The following is a 13,846-nucleotide window of genomic DNA, read 5'->3' on the forward strand; positions in this document are numbered from 1 at the left end:
CGTACCGCATAATAGAATACCCTTCACCATTGTGAAGCTTTCCTTTTGGGAGGGCTGACGAATGTTTCTTGTCTCTAGCTGCAAACGTTCATGGATTGATCTGACCTCACTATTTATTTGCTTTTAAGAAATAACACAGATAATGTCGTCAGTCATGTTGTCAGAATTTGTTTCTAATTACATCCATAGCCTAATGCTAGCAACATCTTTATTAGCGGTTGAATAGGAGTTGGTCTGTTTTATTCCTGTCAGTTCTTATTGTGAGTCTCCAACAGAAAATCAATATGCACTGAAAGGCTGTAACATGTAGCAAGCAGCCTGTGCTCTTGACTCCACATTAAAGCAGATTCTAATCATAATTATCCCAGAGCCAACCTTTTAAAATAAAAAACGTAAGTCATAGTGGTACTTACCTAGTCAAACAATTCAAACAAAGCATCTCCAATGAAACATGCTTATTTATCCTTAGGTTTTATTCTATTCAAAATTAAAAAAAAATTAAGAGAGTATGGTTGCTCCATTCTGTGTGCCCTGTTAAAGAGATGTTGCTAGTAAGGTAAGGTAGGCTGGTGCCTGTCACCGCCTCTTCTCACGTGGCTGGTGGGGATCACCCCATCCAATGACTGATGAGCTCCTCTTGAACCCACCTTCTGTCTCTGGAACTGTTTGAAATGATTTGTTTTCCTCCCTGTGCTTTGTTCCAGGTGCCGCTGTTCATCCCAGCCTTGTTTTCCTTCACGTGTCTCTTCATGGTTGCCCTTTCCCTGTATTCGGACCCATTTAGTACAGGGATTGGCTTCATCATTACTCTGACGGGGGTCCCTGCATACTATCTCTTTATTATCTGGGACAAGAAACCCAAGTGGTTTAGAAGACTGTCAGGTAAGACTTTTACACAGTTTTGGGACCTCTTGAGAGACCGTGTTATAGAAAACCCAGTCTATGGGTACACACAACCACACACCCACACCCACACACACCCCTTAATGTTCAACAACGTGAGCAAGGCAACTGCTCATTGAAATACATTTTTGCATTTTAATTAGGACTAGCAGAAAAAGCAGGAAGGATGTTTGGGTTACAGCCGTTCCATCCTTGCAGGATATTTTAGTTTGAGCTGCTCTAATTACTTCTTAAGAGAACAGCTTCTTTAGATAGAATTTTATCAGCAGTTCTGGAAATGACCTCATTGCCTTCCTGACTCCCTTACTAACCTAATTATTTTTTACTCTGGGTTGAACTCAGTTTATTGATTCTATATCATAACATGCTACCTGCCGAGTGATGTGAGATTGGGTAGGGAGTGAGGCAGAGACCCACAGAGGTCCTACATGTCGTGATTATGACACAATCCTGGTTAATGGGCATAGTGAACCGCAAAGGGTCCTAAGAACAGCAAGAACACCGAAGAGAAGAATAACAACACCTCTCATGGATTGTGTGATTTCTGTGCATTAGCACATATTTGACCTTATTTAATCCTTATAACAGTGTTCTGAGTTGGCAAAAGTTTATTATCCCTGTTTTATAGATTTTGAGTCATAATGTGGGAGAGTTTCTGTGCCTTGTTCCAAGTCATGCAGCCAGAATTCAAACTCAAGCAGTGTTGTATTTTATAAAAATCATCCTGGGTACAGGGAGGGTGGATTAGACAGGGTCAGGGCTGAAGAGATTCAAGACTGGTAGTTACCACGGTAACCCCTCACAAGGATTAAGAAAGGTCTGACCGAGGACAAGGCCCGCAGAATCTAGGAGAAAGTGAACCATGTTAAAGGGGGAAAAAGCAGAAGGGCTTGGTGACCAGGTAAGTTGGGAGAAGAGGAAATATGGGATAAGAGGAGGTAGAAAGGGTGCTTGGGAGCAGCCTTTGTGGAAAGCCTACCCCTCTGGAAGGGTCTCTGCTGAGTAAGGCCCTCCTCTCACATCATCTCATGTCATCTCATGTCATCTTCCACAGGCTCTGTGAGAGAGAGAGAGAGAGAGAGAGAGAGCGCACATTTGTTCTTCTCTCCTCAATGGGAAACTGGGACTCAGGGACATAGGGAATTTATTTCTGCGTGTACAGATTTTAAACCATTGAGCTAGGATTTGCACCCACAGCTGCTGGGCTTCAGAGTCTATGCTCTTTCTGGGGCACAAGGGAGAAGTAAAAAAAAAAAAAAAAAAGTAGCCAGAGGCCATGTTTTTGCCTGTGAGTTGGGATGAGTTTAGTGAGTTTAGAAAATGATTGTTCTTAGCATGCATTTTCATTGACTTCTCTGACCATAATCCATTCTTAAAAGCCCAGCAAGAAGTTGAGGGAGATTTCTGATATTTCTGATAGAATTGTTAATAAATAATGTCAGTGTTACTAAACCTAAAAAAAAACCAAAAGCCCCTCAAAACATGTATACATATGGACTCACCAATGTGCTCCACAATCTCATTTAGAAGTCAGCCATTTAAAATGGACTTTTGCTAATAATAATAATAATAATAAATAAATAAATAAATAAATAAAAATAAAATAGAGTCTTGCTACTGTTCTTTTTAGCTTATAATTGGTGTTTGGTATCTTTAGACCTTATGCTACTATTTATGTCTAAATTTTGTTTTCTAGCCAGTAACACTGAGTTCCTGAGGAGGTGTTATTCTAAAAGTTGGGTTCCTTAAGGCTAACAAGGGCCCACTGATTGTCCCGCAGATTATTTCACTTCTATTTCCTATTAGGTCACACTCGTTTTCTGTGGAGTATTTGTAGTTAGATTTTCTCTGTTGTAGGTAATACACACAGAGGCGTTTCTGAAAAGGGAAAAGGATCTTGTTAACCAATAACTGCCCATAGGGTTGCTGTCCTCATTACCAATGTCTGGAACAGACTAGGGATCATCATTGTGAGGTCTGTGTATCTCAGACCCCGGTGAGAGAGAGTTCAATTCCCCGAGAGCCATGGGAAAGCCCGTGAACTGAGGGAGAGAGGGCTGGTAGCCCTGGAGTTGGGCCATGATGAGGCGGAGCTTGATGAGAGAGCCGATGCCATGCTTTCTCCCGCATAGTAGGCCTTGCGCTCCACCTATTGGGAGGCAGCCAACTCTGAACATCCCTTCCCATCGCTTCCACGTACATATTTTGCACCATTTCTATGTCAGTGACTACCGACTTCCAGTTTTCACACTAGATCCTTCTTTGACAGTTTTCCATGCTTATGTGATCTTGAAGTTTTTTGTTGTTTTCCTGTCTCTAATGATGTCTCAAACATCTCCAAGGACTCCAAATTTAGTGTAGCCATTTGCGAAAGCAGCCGCGATGCAGCAGTCCCATAATGGTTATTCGGATCTCAGAAATGCCATTAAGTCTTACCAGGGAGCATGGCAATTCTGTTTTTAAACTGTGAGCCTTGTAACCTTTTATCTTTATAGCCGCCTTGAAAGTGAGTAGCAAAAAACAACAATCCTCCATAATTTTGTTTGATTTTCCTCTTAGGCAGCATTCTTGTAGTAAAATAAAGAAAATTCATAATATTTATTGCTGCAATAGCAAGTGTTTTCCTAGCCTTTGGCCAAAACAAAACACTCATACACGGACCCACAGGCAGTCAAGTCTTGCCCACCACCTCGCCTCCTCTCCCAACTGCCTCCTTTTTAGGAAAAAAGCTCGGTGTGAACGTGCAGAGCTTCTGCGATTTCATATCAAATGTTGTTGTTGTTGTTGGGTAACATTCTCTAGACTTTCTATTATCATTTATTTTCACCCTAATATACACGAACCGGTCAGCCTCCTGAAATGATAGTTGATCAAAATACATCTTACCTAAGGTGCCTTCACAAACGATGCGAGGTGACTGACCAGCCTTCAGAAAATAGTGAAAAGCTGCTTGGCACAGAGAGCCAGGAATGTTCAGAACCCGAGGATCTGAGATTTGCAGGGATTTGATGAATTTCTCTGGCCACAGGATGCCAGTATTGAACCACGTTTTGTCTGATAGCGTTCCTAGGGTGAAAAGAAAATGTGCTCTTAAGGGAATAGTCAGATACACAGAACACATTTTTCTGCCATCTGTGACAGAGTCGTGAATTTTTCTGGGTATTTATTTATTTATTTATAGAAACACGAGCTTCTCACCAGGGAAAATGGGGCGGACACCCCACTGTCCGACTCAAATACATGGAGGTAGCTGGAGCTGGCAAGCTCCGGCGAGGGCTGGCGGTAGCTGTTTTGCTTGGCTGCCTCCATTTATCAGCCAGACTGTGTCACAGCCCAGATGACTGGGTTGACTGGGAGTGGATCCCTCTTGCTAAAGCAAGATATGGAGGATAGTAGTGTTGAGGCAACACCTTTGATTACAAAGCATCATACCGAAGAGTGCCAAGCAAAAGCATCATAGTCCATCTCTGTAGACAATGACTTTGCAGTTCCAGGGTCCTGAAAGCATATGCTGCTTACGGTGTGTCATTGGCAACCTGCCTTATGATGCCTCACTGAAAGTTGCCTGATGGCACGTGACTGGCTCTTCGCGAAGACTGTAGTACGATATTTTAAGTTAAAGTATGATATTTTAAGTTAAGCTGGCCCTACATTTCTTAGGGGCCCAAACCACCTTCACTGTAAGGATAAATAAAACGAGACCATGCATGTGAAAAGATTTGGAAGACTTTAAAAAAAAATATGTACTATAGTTTTACTCTGACTTGTGGGGAAGATTGGTTTTGTTCTAATACTTCACAGACTTACTCAGTTTTGGCTGCAGGACCCATGCTTGTACCAAGTGTGGTTGGGTAAATCGGATTTTGCAAAGTCAGTTGTTGTTTCAGCTGAATTCAAAACTACTGAACACGAAAAAGTAAAGCTGAAAACACTGCAATTGCTGTTTGCTCTTCTTGTAGCTTGCAGTTCCTGAAAACACCAAGTGTAGGCTTGTTGGCTCCACTTTACCTAAAAGGATGATATCATGGAGGAGCACCTGGGTGGCTCCATTGATTAAGCGTCTGTCTTTGGCTCAGGTTGTGGTCCTGGGATCTATTGAGCCCTACATGGGGGCTCCTGATCAGTGGGGAGTCTGCTTCTTTCTCTGCTTCTTTCTATTCCTCTGCCTCTCCCCTTCTTGTGCCCTCTCTTGTGCTCTTTCTCTCTCAAGTAGATAATTTATATATATAAATTATATAAAACTTATAAATTAATAATATAATAGTAAATATATTATTTTATATATCTATAAGCATATATTTATTTATAATAATTATATATTATATTATATTATATTATATTATATTATATTATATTATATATTTAGAGAGAGAGAGTGAGTAGTATCATGGAGCTGATTATCCCCAAAGTCAAAAGGCTCCTATGAGCATGGAAGCAGCTGAATGCCACATGGTCCACATTCCCTGTGGGCAAGTAGGAAGCTTCCACAGAGGCTTGTTGGGTTGCTGAGAGTACCCCTATCTGATCTCATCTTTGGAGGTGACCTAGAAGGAAAAGCTGGTGTAGTTCCAACGGCTAAATCAGTGCCATAGTCAGTCACTCTGGCCGAACCTCCATTATGAGGAGAATTATTTAAATCTCAGGATCCCAAGAGCAGATTTAAATTGTAGGAGAGAGCGTAATAGGACAATTTGAACATGGAAGAAGAGAATGGGTGTGCAGAACTGGAAAACAGATTCTTTGGCCTCATATGTCCTATTAGAATAGAAGACCTAAATGGAGCTTTCAGAAAGGAGAATGTCACAAAGCAAAGAATGTCACTAGCAAAGCATCAGGATCCCCAAATTGCTCTTCTTTTATCTGGAGCTGATACAGTTCTGTGACATGGGGAAATAAGATGTCTAAGAAAGCAAAAGACTGGGGGTCCAGAATGCAGAAACAGACATTCGGGAAAGGCTTTTGTTCGGAAGATACGTGCATGAATAGTCACACACACACACACACACACACACACACACACACACGTCAGTCATTGTAGGGATTAGTTCAGGGAGGAAGAGATGGAGAGGATATAAATTTAACCCCAATGCTTTGCAATCCACCACTGAAAATGCCTAAAATCTCCTACTGTTTCAACCTATCGGATAGCACTGGCTCCTTCTCTGCTTACAAAACCATATATCCCATACTGCTGATTGGTACTTCCTTTTCAACAATCTGTTTTTCTCAGATAATTTTACCACTTCCCTTTTCTGTAAATGTGGACTTTTATTACTCTTGAGCACTCACTTGTCTTCCACGTATATCTCAGTGTAGAGCGGGCTGTAATACATATATTTTATTCAAGAAACATTTACAGGGAGTTTACCATTTGCCAGAATTGTCCCAAGCTCTTTATAATTGATGTATCTTAGAAAATGAGTGTGTGGAGAAAAACAACTTTGGGGAACACTCTTCTAAGGCAGTGGATGAAAAATATACCTCTTTTTTTTTTTTAAGTGAAGTTAAATACTGCTTCTTGGAAGGGATTCTTCCAGGTGACAAGTCATGAAAGAGGAGGATGATTGTGTGTCTGGGTGAGTGACGATGCGGGTCTAACACTATCGAGAAGACAGGCCCTAGAGGCTCCAGGACCCGTAGCAGTCTGAAGAGGTTCTATAGGGATGGATTACAAAGATTAAGAGATGAACAAGAATGAACACCCTGGGAAACTAGCATCACAGAATTCTAGGACTGCCAAGATAAAATGACCTTAGAAATCATCTAGCCCACTGGTTTCTACATTTTAGTGTCTAGCAGAATCACAGTTTTGTGGGCCTCCTACCTTTAAGTTTCTGATTTAGTAGGTCTGGGATTGTGTTTTGAAAAGTTGCGTTTCTGATAACTCAGGCTATTCCCAGTTCAGGGAATTACACTTTGAGAACTATTTTTGAATCCAAGTCCTTTCTTTTTTTTTTTTAAGTTATTATTATTATTTTTTGATGGAGATGTGATTTATATTATGACATTAGAGGACTTTAAGGTATATGTGTTGGTCTAGTACATTTGTATATCGCAATATGATTACTACACCAGCATTAGGTGTGTTGAGGATGGCTCAGAGGTAGTGTCTTAGCAAGTTTGTGATTTATTGTACTGTTGACTGTCATCACTATGTTGTACATTAGACATCCATAACCGAGGTTATACTCTTTTTTTAAAAAATTTTTATTTATTTATGATAGTCAGAGAGAGAGAGAGAGAGAGAGAGAGAGAGGCAGAGACACAGGCAGAGGGAGAAGCAGGCTCCATGCACCGGGAGCCTGATGTGGGATTCGATCCCGGGTCTCCAGGATCGCGCCCTGGGCCAAAGGCAGGCGCCAAACCGCTGCGCCACCCAGGGATCCCCGGAGGTCATACTCTTAAACAACATCTCTCCAATTTCCTAGCCCTCTAGTCCCTGGTAATAATCATTCTACTCTCTATTCAACAAGCTCATTTTTTTTTTTTTTTTAGATTCCATAATGTAAGTGCTATTATGCAGTATTTGTCTTTCTCTGACTTACCTCACTTAGCATAATGTTGTTGCAAATGGCAGGATTTCCTTCTTTCTCACGGATAAATATAGTCCATAATAACATCTTCTTTATTCATTTTTCTGTTGATGAACACTTTGGTTGCTTCCATATCTTGGCTTTTGTGAATGATGTTGCAGTTAACATAGCTTGAAGATACACCTATACCTTTGAGATACTGACTTCAACTTCTTTGCACACATAACTGGGAATAGGATTGCTAGATCACAGGTAGTTCAATTTTTAAGTTTTTGAGGAACTGCCGTTAGGTTTTCCATAATGGTTATAACCAATTTACATTCCCACCAGTAGTGTATAAGGGTTGCCTTTCCTTCACATCCCCACTAATATTTTTTATCTCTTTTTGTTAAAAGCTATCCTAACAGGTGGAAGGTAATGCCACATTATGGTTTTGATTTTCATTTCCCTGGTGATTACTGATGTTGAACACCTTTTCATACACCTGTTGGCCATTTGTATGTCTTTTTTGAAAACATGTCTATTCAGGTTTTTGGTCTTTTTAATTGGATTATTTTCTTTTTTTTTTGGTATTGTGTGAGTTCTTGATGAATTGTGGATAATGGTCCCTTATCAGACATATGATTTGTGAATATTTTCTCCCACTTTTATTTCAAATTATTGAAATAAATCATTTTCTCCCACTTTTATTTTCAAATTATTTTATTTCACAATATTTTGTCAATTTGTTGATTATTTCCTTTGCTGAGCAGAGCTGTCTAGTTTAATATAGTCCCACTTGTTTTCATTGCCTGTGCTTTTGATGACTTGTCCAAGAAATTATTGCCTAGACTGATGTCAAGGATCTTTTTCCCTATGTTTTCTTCTAGGAATTTTATGATCTCAGATCTTACATTTAAATCTTTGATCCGTTTTGAGTTAATTTTTGTGAATGGTGTAAGGTGGGGGTCCACACTAGAGTTTCATTCTTTTGCATGTGGATACCCAGTATTCCTAGAACCATTAATTAAAGAGATTGTCCTTTCCCCATTGCATGTTCCTGGCACCTTGTCAAAAATTAGTTTACTATATGTATAAGGGTGGGTATACATATATGGGTTTATATATAGGCTCTCTATTCTGTTCTTCTAATCTGTGAGCCTCTTATTATGCCAGTATCTTTGATTATTGTGGTTTTGTAATATGGCTTGAAATCAAGTATTGTGATGCCTCCAGCTTAATTCTTCTTTTCAGGATTGCTTTGGCTATTCAGGGTCTTTTGCAGTTCCAAACAAATTTTAGGATAGTTTTTTCCTATTTCTGTGAAAAATGTCATTGGAATTTGTTTGAGATTGCATTGAATCTGTGGATCACCTTGGTTCATGTGGACATTTTCACAATATTCTTCCAATTTAGGAACATGAGATTTCTTTCCATTTATCCATATATCCTTAATCTCTTTCATTAACGTCTTGTAATTGTCAGTGTGTGGGTCTTTCACCTTCTTGGTTAAATTTATTCCTAAATATTTTATTGTTTTTGATGCTATTGTAAATGGAATTGCTTTCTTAATTTCTTTTTCAGATAATTTATTGTTACTGTATATAAATGCAACTGATTTCTGTATGTTGATTTTGTGTTCTGCAATTTTATGAAATTCATGTATTAGTTATAACAGTTTTTTTAGTGAGGTTTTAGGGCTTTCTTTTCTTTTTTTTTAAAGATTTTATTTATTTATTCATGAGAGACAGAGAGAGAGAGAGAGAGAGAGAGAGAGAGGCAGAGACACAGGCAGAGGGAGAAGCAGGCTCCATGCAGGGACCCTGATGTGGGACTCGATTCTGGGACTTCAGGATCATGCCCTGGGCCAAAGGCAGACACTAAACCACTGAGCCACCCAGGGATCCCTTTTTAGGGTTTTCTATGTATAAGATCACCCATCTATGAAAAGAGTTAATTTTACTTCTTTCTGACATGAATATGATTTGTTTCATTTTTCTTGCTCAATTGCTCTGGCTAGGACTTCCAGTATGCTTTTGATATATCCTTGCATCCCACAGATAAATCCCACTTGACCATAGGTAAATTATCCTTTTATTATGTTGTTGAATTTTACTTGCTAATATTTTATTGAGAATTTTTGCATCTATATTCATCAGGAATATTGGTCTATGATTTTTTTTTCTTATAATGTCTTAGTCTGACTTTGGTGTCAGCAGAATGCTGGCCTCATAAAATGAATTTGGGAGTGTTCCTTCCTTTAGAATTTTTTAGAACAGTTAGAAGGATTGGTGTTAATATTTCTTTGAAGGTTTCCCAGAATTTATCACTGCAAGCATCTATTCCTAGGCTTTTCTGTGTTGGGAGGTTTTTTTTTTATTAGTGATTTTATCTCCTTACTTGATATTGGTTTATTTAGATTTTCTCCTTCTTCCTAATTTAATCTTGGGAGACCATATTTTTCTAGGAATTTATCCATTTATTCTAGGTTATTCAGTTTGTTGGCATATAATTGTCCATAGAAGTCTCTCATAATACTTTGTATCAGTTGTAATGTCTCCTTTTTTTTTTTTTTAAAGAAGGAGACAGAGAGAGAGAGAAAGGGGTGGTGGAGGGGCAGAGGGAGAAGGAGAGAGAGAATCTTAAGCAGGCTGCATGCCCAGTGCGGAGCCCAATGCAGGACTCAATCTCACAACCCTGAGATCATGACCTGAGCTAAAATCAAGAGTCAGATACTTGACTGAATGAGCCACCCAAGCACCTTTTCTTTCTTTTTGACTTTATTTTTTGAGTCTTCCTCTTAGTTAATCCAGATAAAGTTTTATCTTTTCAAAGAATCAGTTCTTAATTTCATTTATATTTTTGTTTGTTTTTCTGTCTCTATTTTATTTATTTCTGCTCTGATCTTTGTTATTTCCTTCCTTCTGCTAACTTTGGGCTTTGTTCTTCTTTGTCTACTTCCTTGAGGTGTAAAGTTAAGTTATTTGAGATCTGTCTCGCTGTAAACTTCCCTTTTAGAACTGCTTTTGCGGCATCCCACAGGTTTAGATATGTTGTCCTTCTGGATTCTTTTATTTGAATATATTTCTTGATTTCCCTTTTGATTTCTTCTTCAACCTGTTGGTTGTTCAGGAGAATCTCTACATATTTGTGAATTGATTAGCTTTTCTTTTTATTTGATCAATTCAACCAATTTCCTTTATTGATTTGATCTTCATACTGTGTGGTTGGAAGGACACTAGGTACAATTTAAATCCTCTTAAATTTGCTAACGTGTTTTGTGACCTATTATGTGATCATCCTGGAGAATGTTTTGTGTGTGCTTGAAAAGAATGTGTATTTTGCTGTTGTTGGATGGAACGTTCTATGTATGTCTGTTCAGTCTGTTTAGTCTAAAGTGTCATTTAAATCCATTATTTCCTTAATGATTTTTCTGTCTGGATGATCTATCCATATTGAAACTGGAGTCATCGGGCAGTCCGGGTGGCTCAGCAGTTTAGTGCTGCCTTCAGCTCAGGGCACGATCCTGGAGACTTGGGATAGAGTCCCATGTCGGGCTCCCTGCATGGAGCCTGCTTCTCCCTCTGCTTGTGTCTCTGCCTCTCTCTCTCTCATTGTCTCTCATGAATAAATGAATAAAATCTTAAAAACAAACAAACAAACAAACAAAAAACTGGAGTCATCAATTTCCCCACTATTGCTGTCTATTTCTTCTTGATATCTGTTAATAATTACTTGATATATTTAAGTGCTCCAGTATTGGGTACATAGATGATTATGATTATAATTATTATATCTTTTTGATGAATTGACCCCTTTATCATTATATAATGACTTCTTTGTTTCTCTTTACCATTTTTGGTTTAGGGTCTGATATAAGTATAGCTACCCCTACTCTCTCTTGGTTTCCATTTGCTTGAATTATCTTCTTTCATCCCTTCACTTTCAGCATGTGAGTGCCCTTAATGGCTAAATGTGTCTTATAGATAGTGTACAGATGAATCTTTTTAAAAAAATCAATTCAGCCACTCTGCATCTTTTAGTTAGAAATTAAGACATTTAAAGTAATTATTGATACATAAAGACTTGCTATTGGAATTTTGTTAATTGTACTCTGATTATTTTGTAATTCCTCTGTTTCTTTCTTCCTGTGTTGCTTTTTTTCTTTACAAGTTGATGATATTTTGTAGTGGTTGTTTTTATTCTTTTCTCTTTATCATTTATGTATCTATTATGGGTTTTTACTCTGTGGTTACCATGAGGCTTTCATCTTATAGATATAACCATGTATTTTAAGCTGATAACAATTTAAATTCAATTCCATAGTAAAGTTTTACTCATTTACTTGCCTCTGCACACAAAATTTATTTTGATGTCCCAATTTTCATGTTTTTACATTGTATGTCCATTAACAAAATATTGTACCTATAGCTACTTTCACCACTTTTATCTCTTAACTCATATGGCAGATTTCAAAGTGATTCACACACTACCATTGCAATATAAGAGTTGAATTTGACTATATATATGCCTTCACAAGTGAATTTTATACTTTCACTTGTTTTTATGTTACTTTTTTATCTTGAAGAATTCTCTTTAGCATTTCTTGTAGGCAGGTCTATTGGCTATAAATTCCCTCAGCTTTTGTTTGTCTGGGAAAGTCTTTAGTCCCCTTTATTTCCAAATTATAGCTTTTCTGGATAGAGTATTCTTGGTTGATGGCTGTTTTTTCTTTTTTTCTTTTTTTTTCTTTGAGCGCTATGAAAATATCATCCCATTCTCTCCTGGTCTGCAATTTTTCTGCTGAGAAATCTGCTGATTTCCTTACTGAGATTTTTTTTTTTCCCCCATAGAAGGAAGTTCTAGCTAAGGAGTCACCACTGTGACTCCTGGTGGTTGGAGGGAATACAGCAGTGGCAAGGGTTCTGGAATTACAAAGTGTTGTCGTAGAGCAGCCTGAGGATGTGGGTGAAAGTCTCACTTCTGGCACCAGTATACCCCCAAGATAGCAACAGCATAACTCTGGTAGTGATCTGTTAAAGGCACATGTAGGGATCTGGACACAGAGCAGTGGCAGCCCTGCCCTGTCAATGACATTTCAGAGCTCCAACTCAGGACCTGAGCAGTAGAGTTAAAGGCAGCAGTAGCCTTTTTCCAGCAATGATAGGTCAGAGCCCCAACTTGAAACCTGAGGGGTGGAGCCTACAGTAGTGGCAGTGCCCCTAGCAATGATGGGTCAGAACTGTGACCTGGAACCCACAGGATAGGGATTAAGGCAGCAAGAGCCCATCTTATCAATGACAGTTCAGAGCCTTGACCTGGGATGGGGTTCTCATGGCAACAGCAGCACAGCCCCAGTAATGGTAGCCAAGGTGTGACTTGGGAAACAGGAAGTGAGTGACACTTAGGATAGTGGCAGTGCCCCTGGCAGTGATGAGTCAGAGCCAGGGCCTGGAACTGAGGGGTAGGAGTAGGTCCAGTAAAAGACTGTCTTGGCAATTATCATTCAGATTCTTGACCTGGGAAGGTTGTTGGAGGGGGACTCAGGGCAACAGTAGCATAGCCCCAAAAATGACAGCCAGAGAGTAACTTGGGACCCTGAGGGCAGGGCTCAAGGGAGGAGAGGTTTCCTCAACGATTATGGGACAAAGCCCCAGTCTGGGGCTGGAGTGGACTAAGAACAGTGGCAGCTCCAGTCTTGTGTGTGGTGATGTGCCATGGTGCCCCATCTTGAGAGTGGAGCACATCAACACCCAAGGCCCCATACGGGCAAGTCTCACCTCAGCATGAGCCCCAGCCTCTGAGAGCAGATGTGGAGTGGGGATGCTCGGTGCCCCATCAGCTGGGACCAGTCATTGAAGAGGACTGTGGGAAGCCTATGTAGCTAAAGCTGCACCCTTCCACAACACCAAGCCTTGTTGGGGTCCTCCAGATTCTGACTGGGGGAATAGGGTGATGCAGGCAGGATACTTTCTTCACGTTTCTATGTAGGCATCCTCAATTTTTTTTTTTTAGCTCTGCTAGATTTTTGTCCCCTTTTCTTTGTTGTTTAGAAATTTCCCTGATCTGTTTTCTTCAGTTTGTAGCTATTTACTTATTGTTCTTGGTTTTTTGTTTGTTTTCTTGTGTTTTTGTTTTGTTTTGTTGTTGTTTTTGTGGTGAGACAAGTGTTGGGACCTCCTAGCCCTCCATCTTGCTGATGGACTCCCAAGTCCCTCGTTCTGCAGATGAGATGATAAGGCCCTGGGACATAATGTGTTTTACTCAGAAATGTGCTACAAGTTTGAGCAGGATGTTAGAGTATGAGTCTTTTGATTTTTCTGAGGAATTGGTTGTAACCTCATAGGTACTAAAACAACAAACCAGTTTTAAACCAAATATGGAGTATATTTTTGAATATTTATTTATATCTTGGTTCTATTGCCTCAAAA

At 39.4% G+C, this 13,846-nt stretch overlaps 1 protein-coding gene across 2 annotated transcripts in view; it reads left to right on the forward strand.

Annotated features, from left to right (window-relative positions):
* The window catches only part of SLC7A11 (solute carrier family 7 member 11), an 83,421-nt gene that overhangs the window by 67,737 nt on the left and 1,838 nt on the right, over positions 1–13,846 (forward strand). The window contains exon 11 of one of the 2 annotated variants that reach the window (XM_077861017.1): positions 705–1,223. In XM_077861017.1, the coding sequence (XP_077717143.1) occupies positions 705–1,022 (318 nt within the window). In that variant the 3' untranslated portion in view covers positions 1,023–1,223. Of the gene's footprint in view, positions 1–704; positions 1,224–13,846 lie in introns of those variants that run through there. The other variant, XM_077861018.1, reaches the window with a different exon arrangement.

Source organism: Canis aureus, chromosome 20 (genome assembly GCF_053574225.1).
Source record: "Canis aureus isolate CA01 chromosome 20, VMU_Caureus_v.1.0, whole genome shotgun sequence".
NCBI classification, from domain to species: Eukaryota; Metazoa; Chordata; class Mammalia; order Carnivora; family Canidae; genus Canis; species Canis aureus.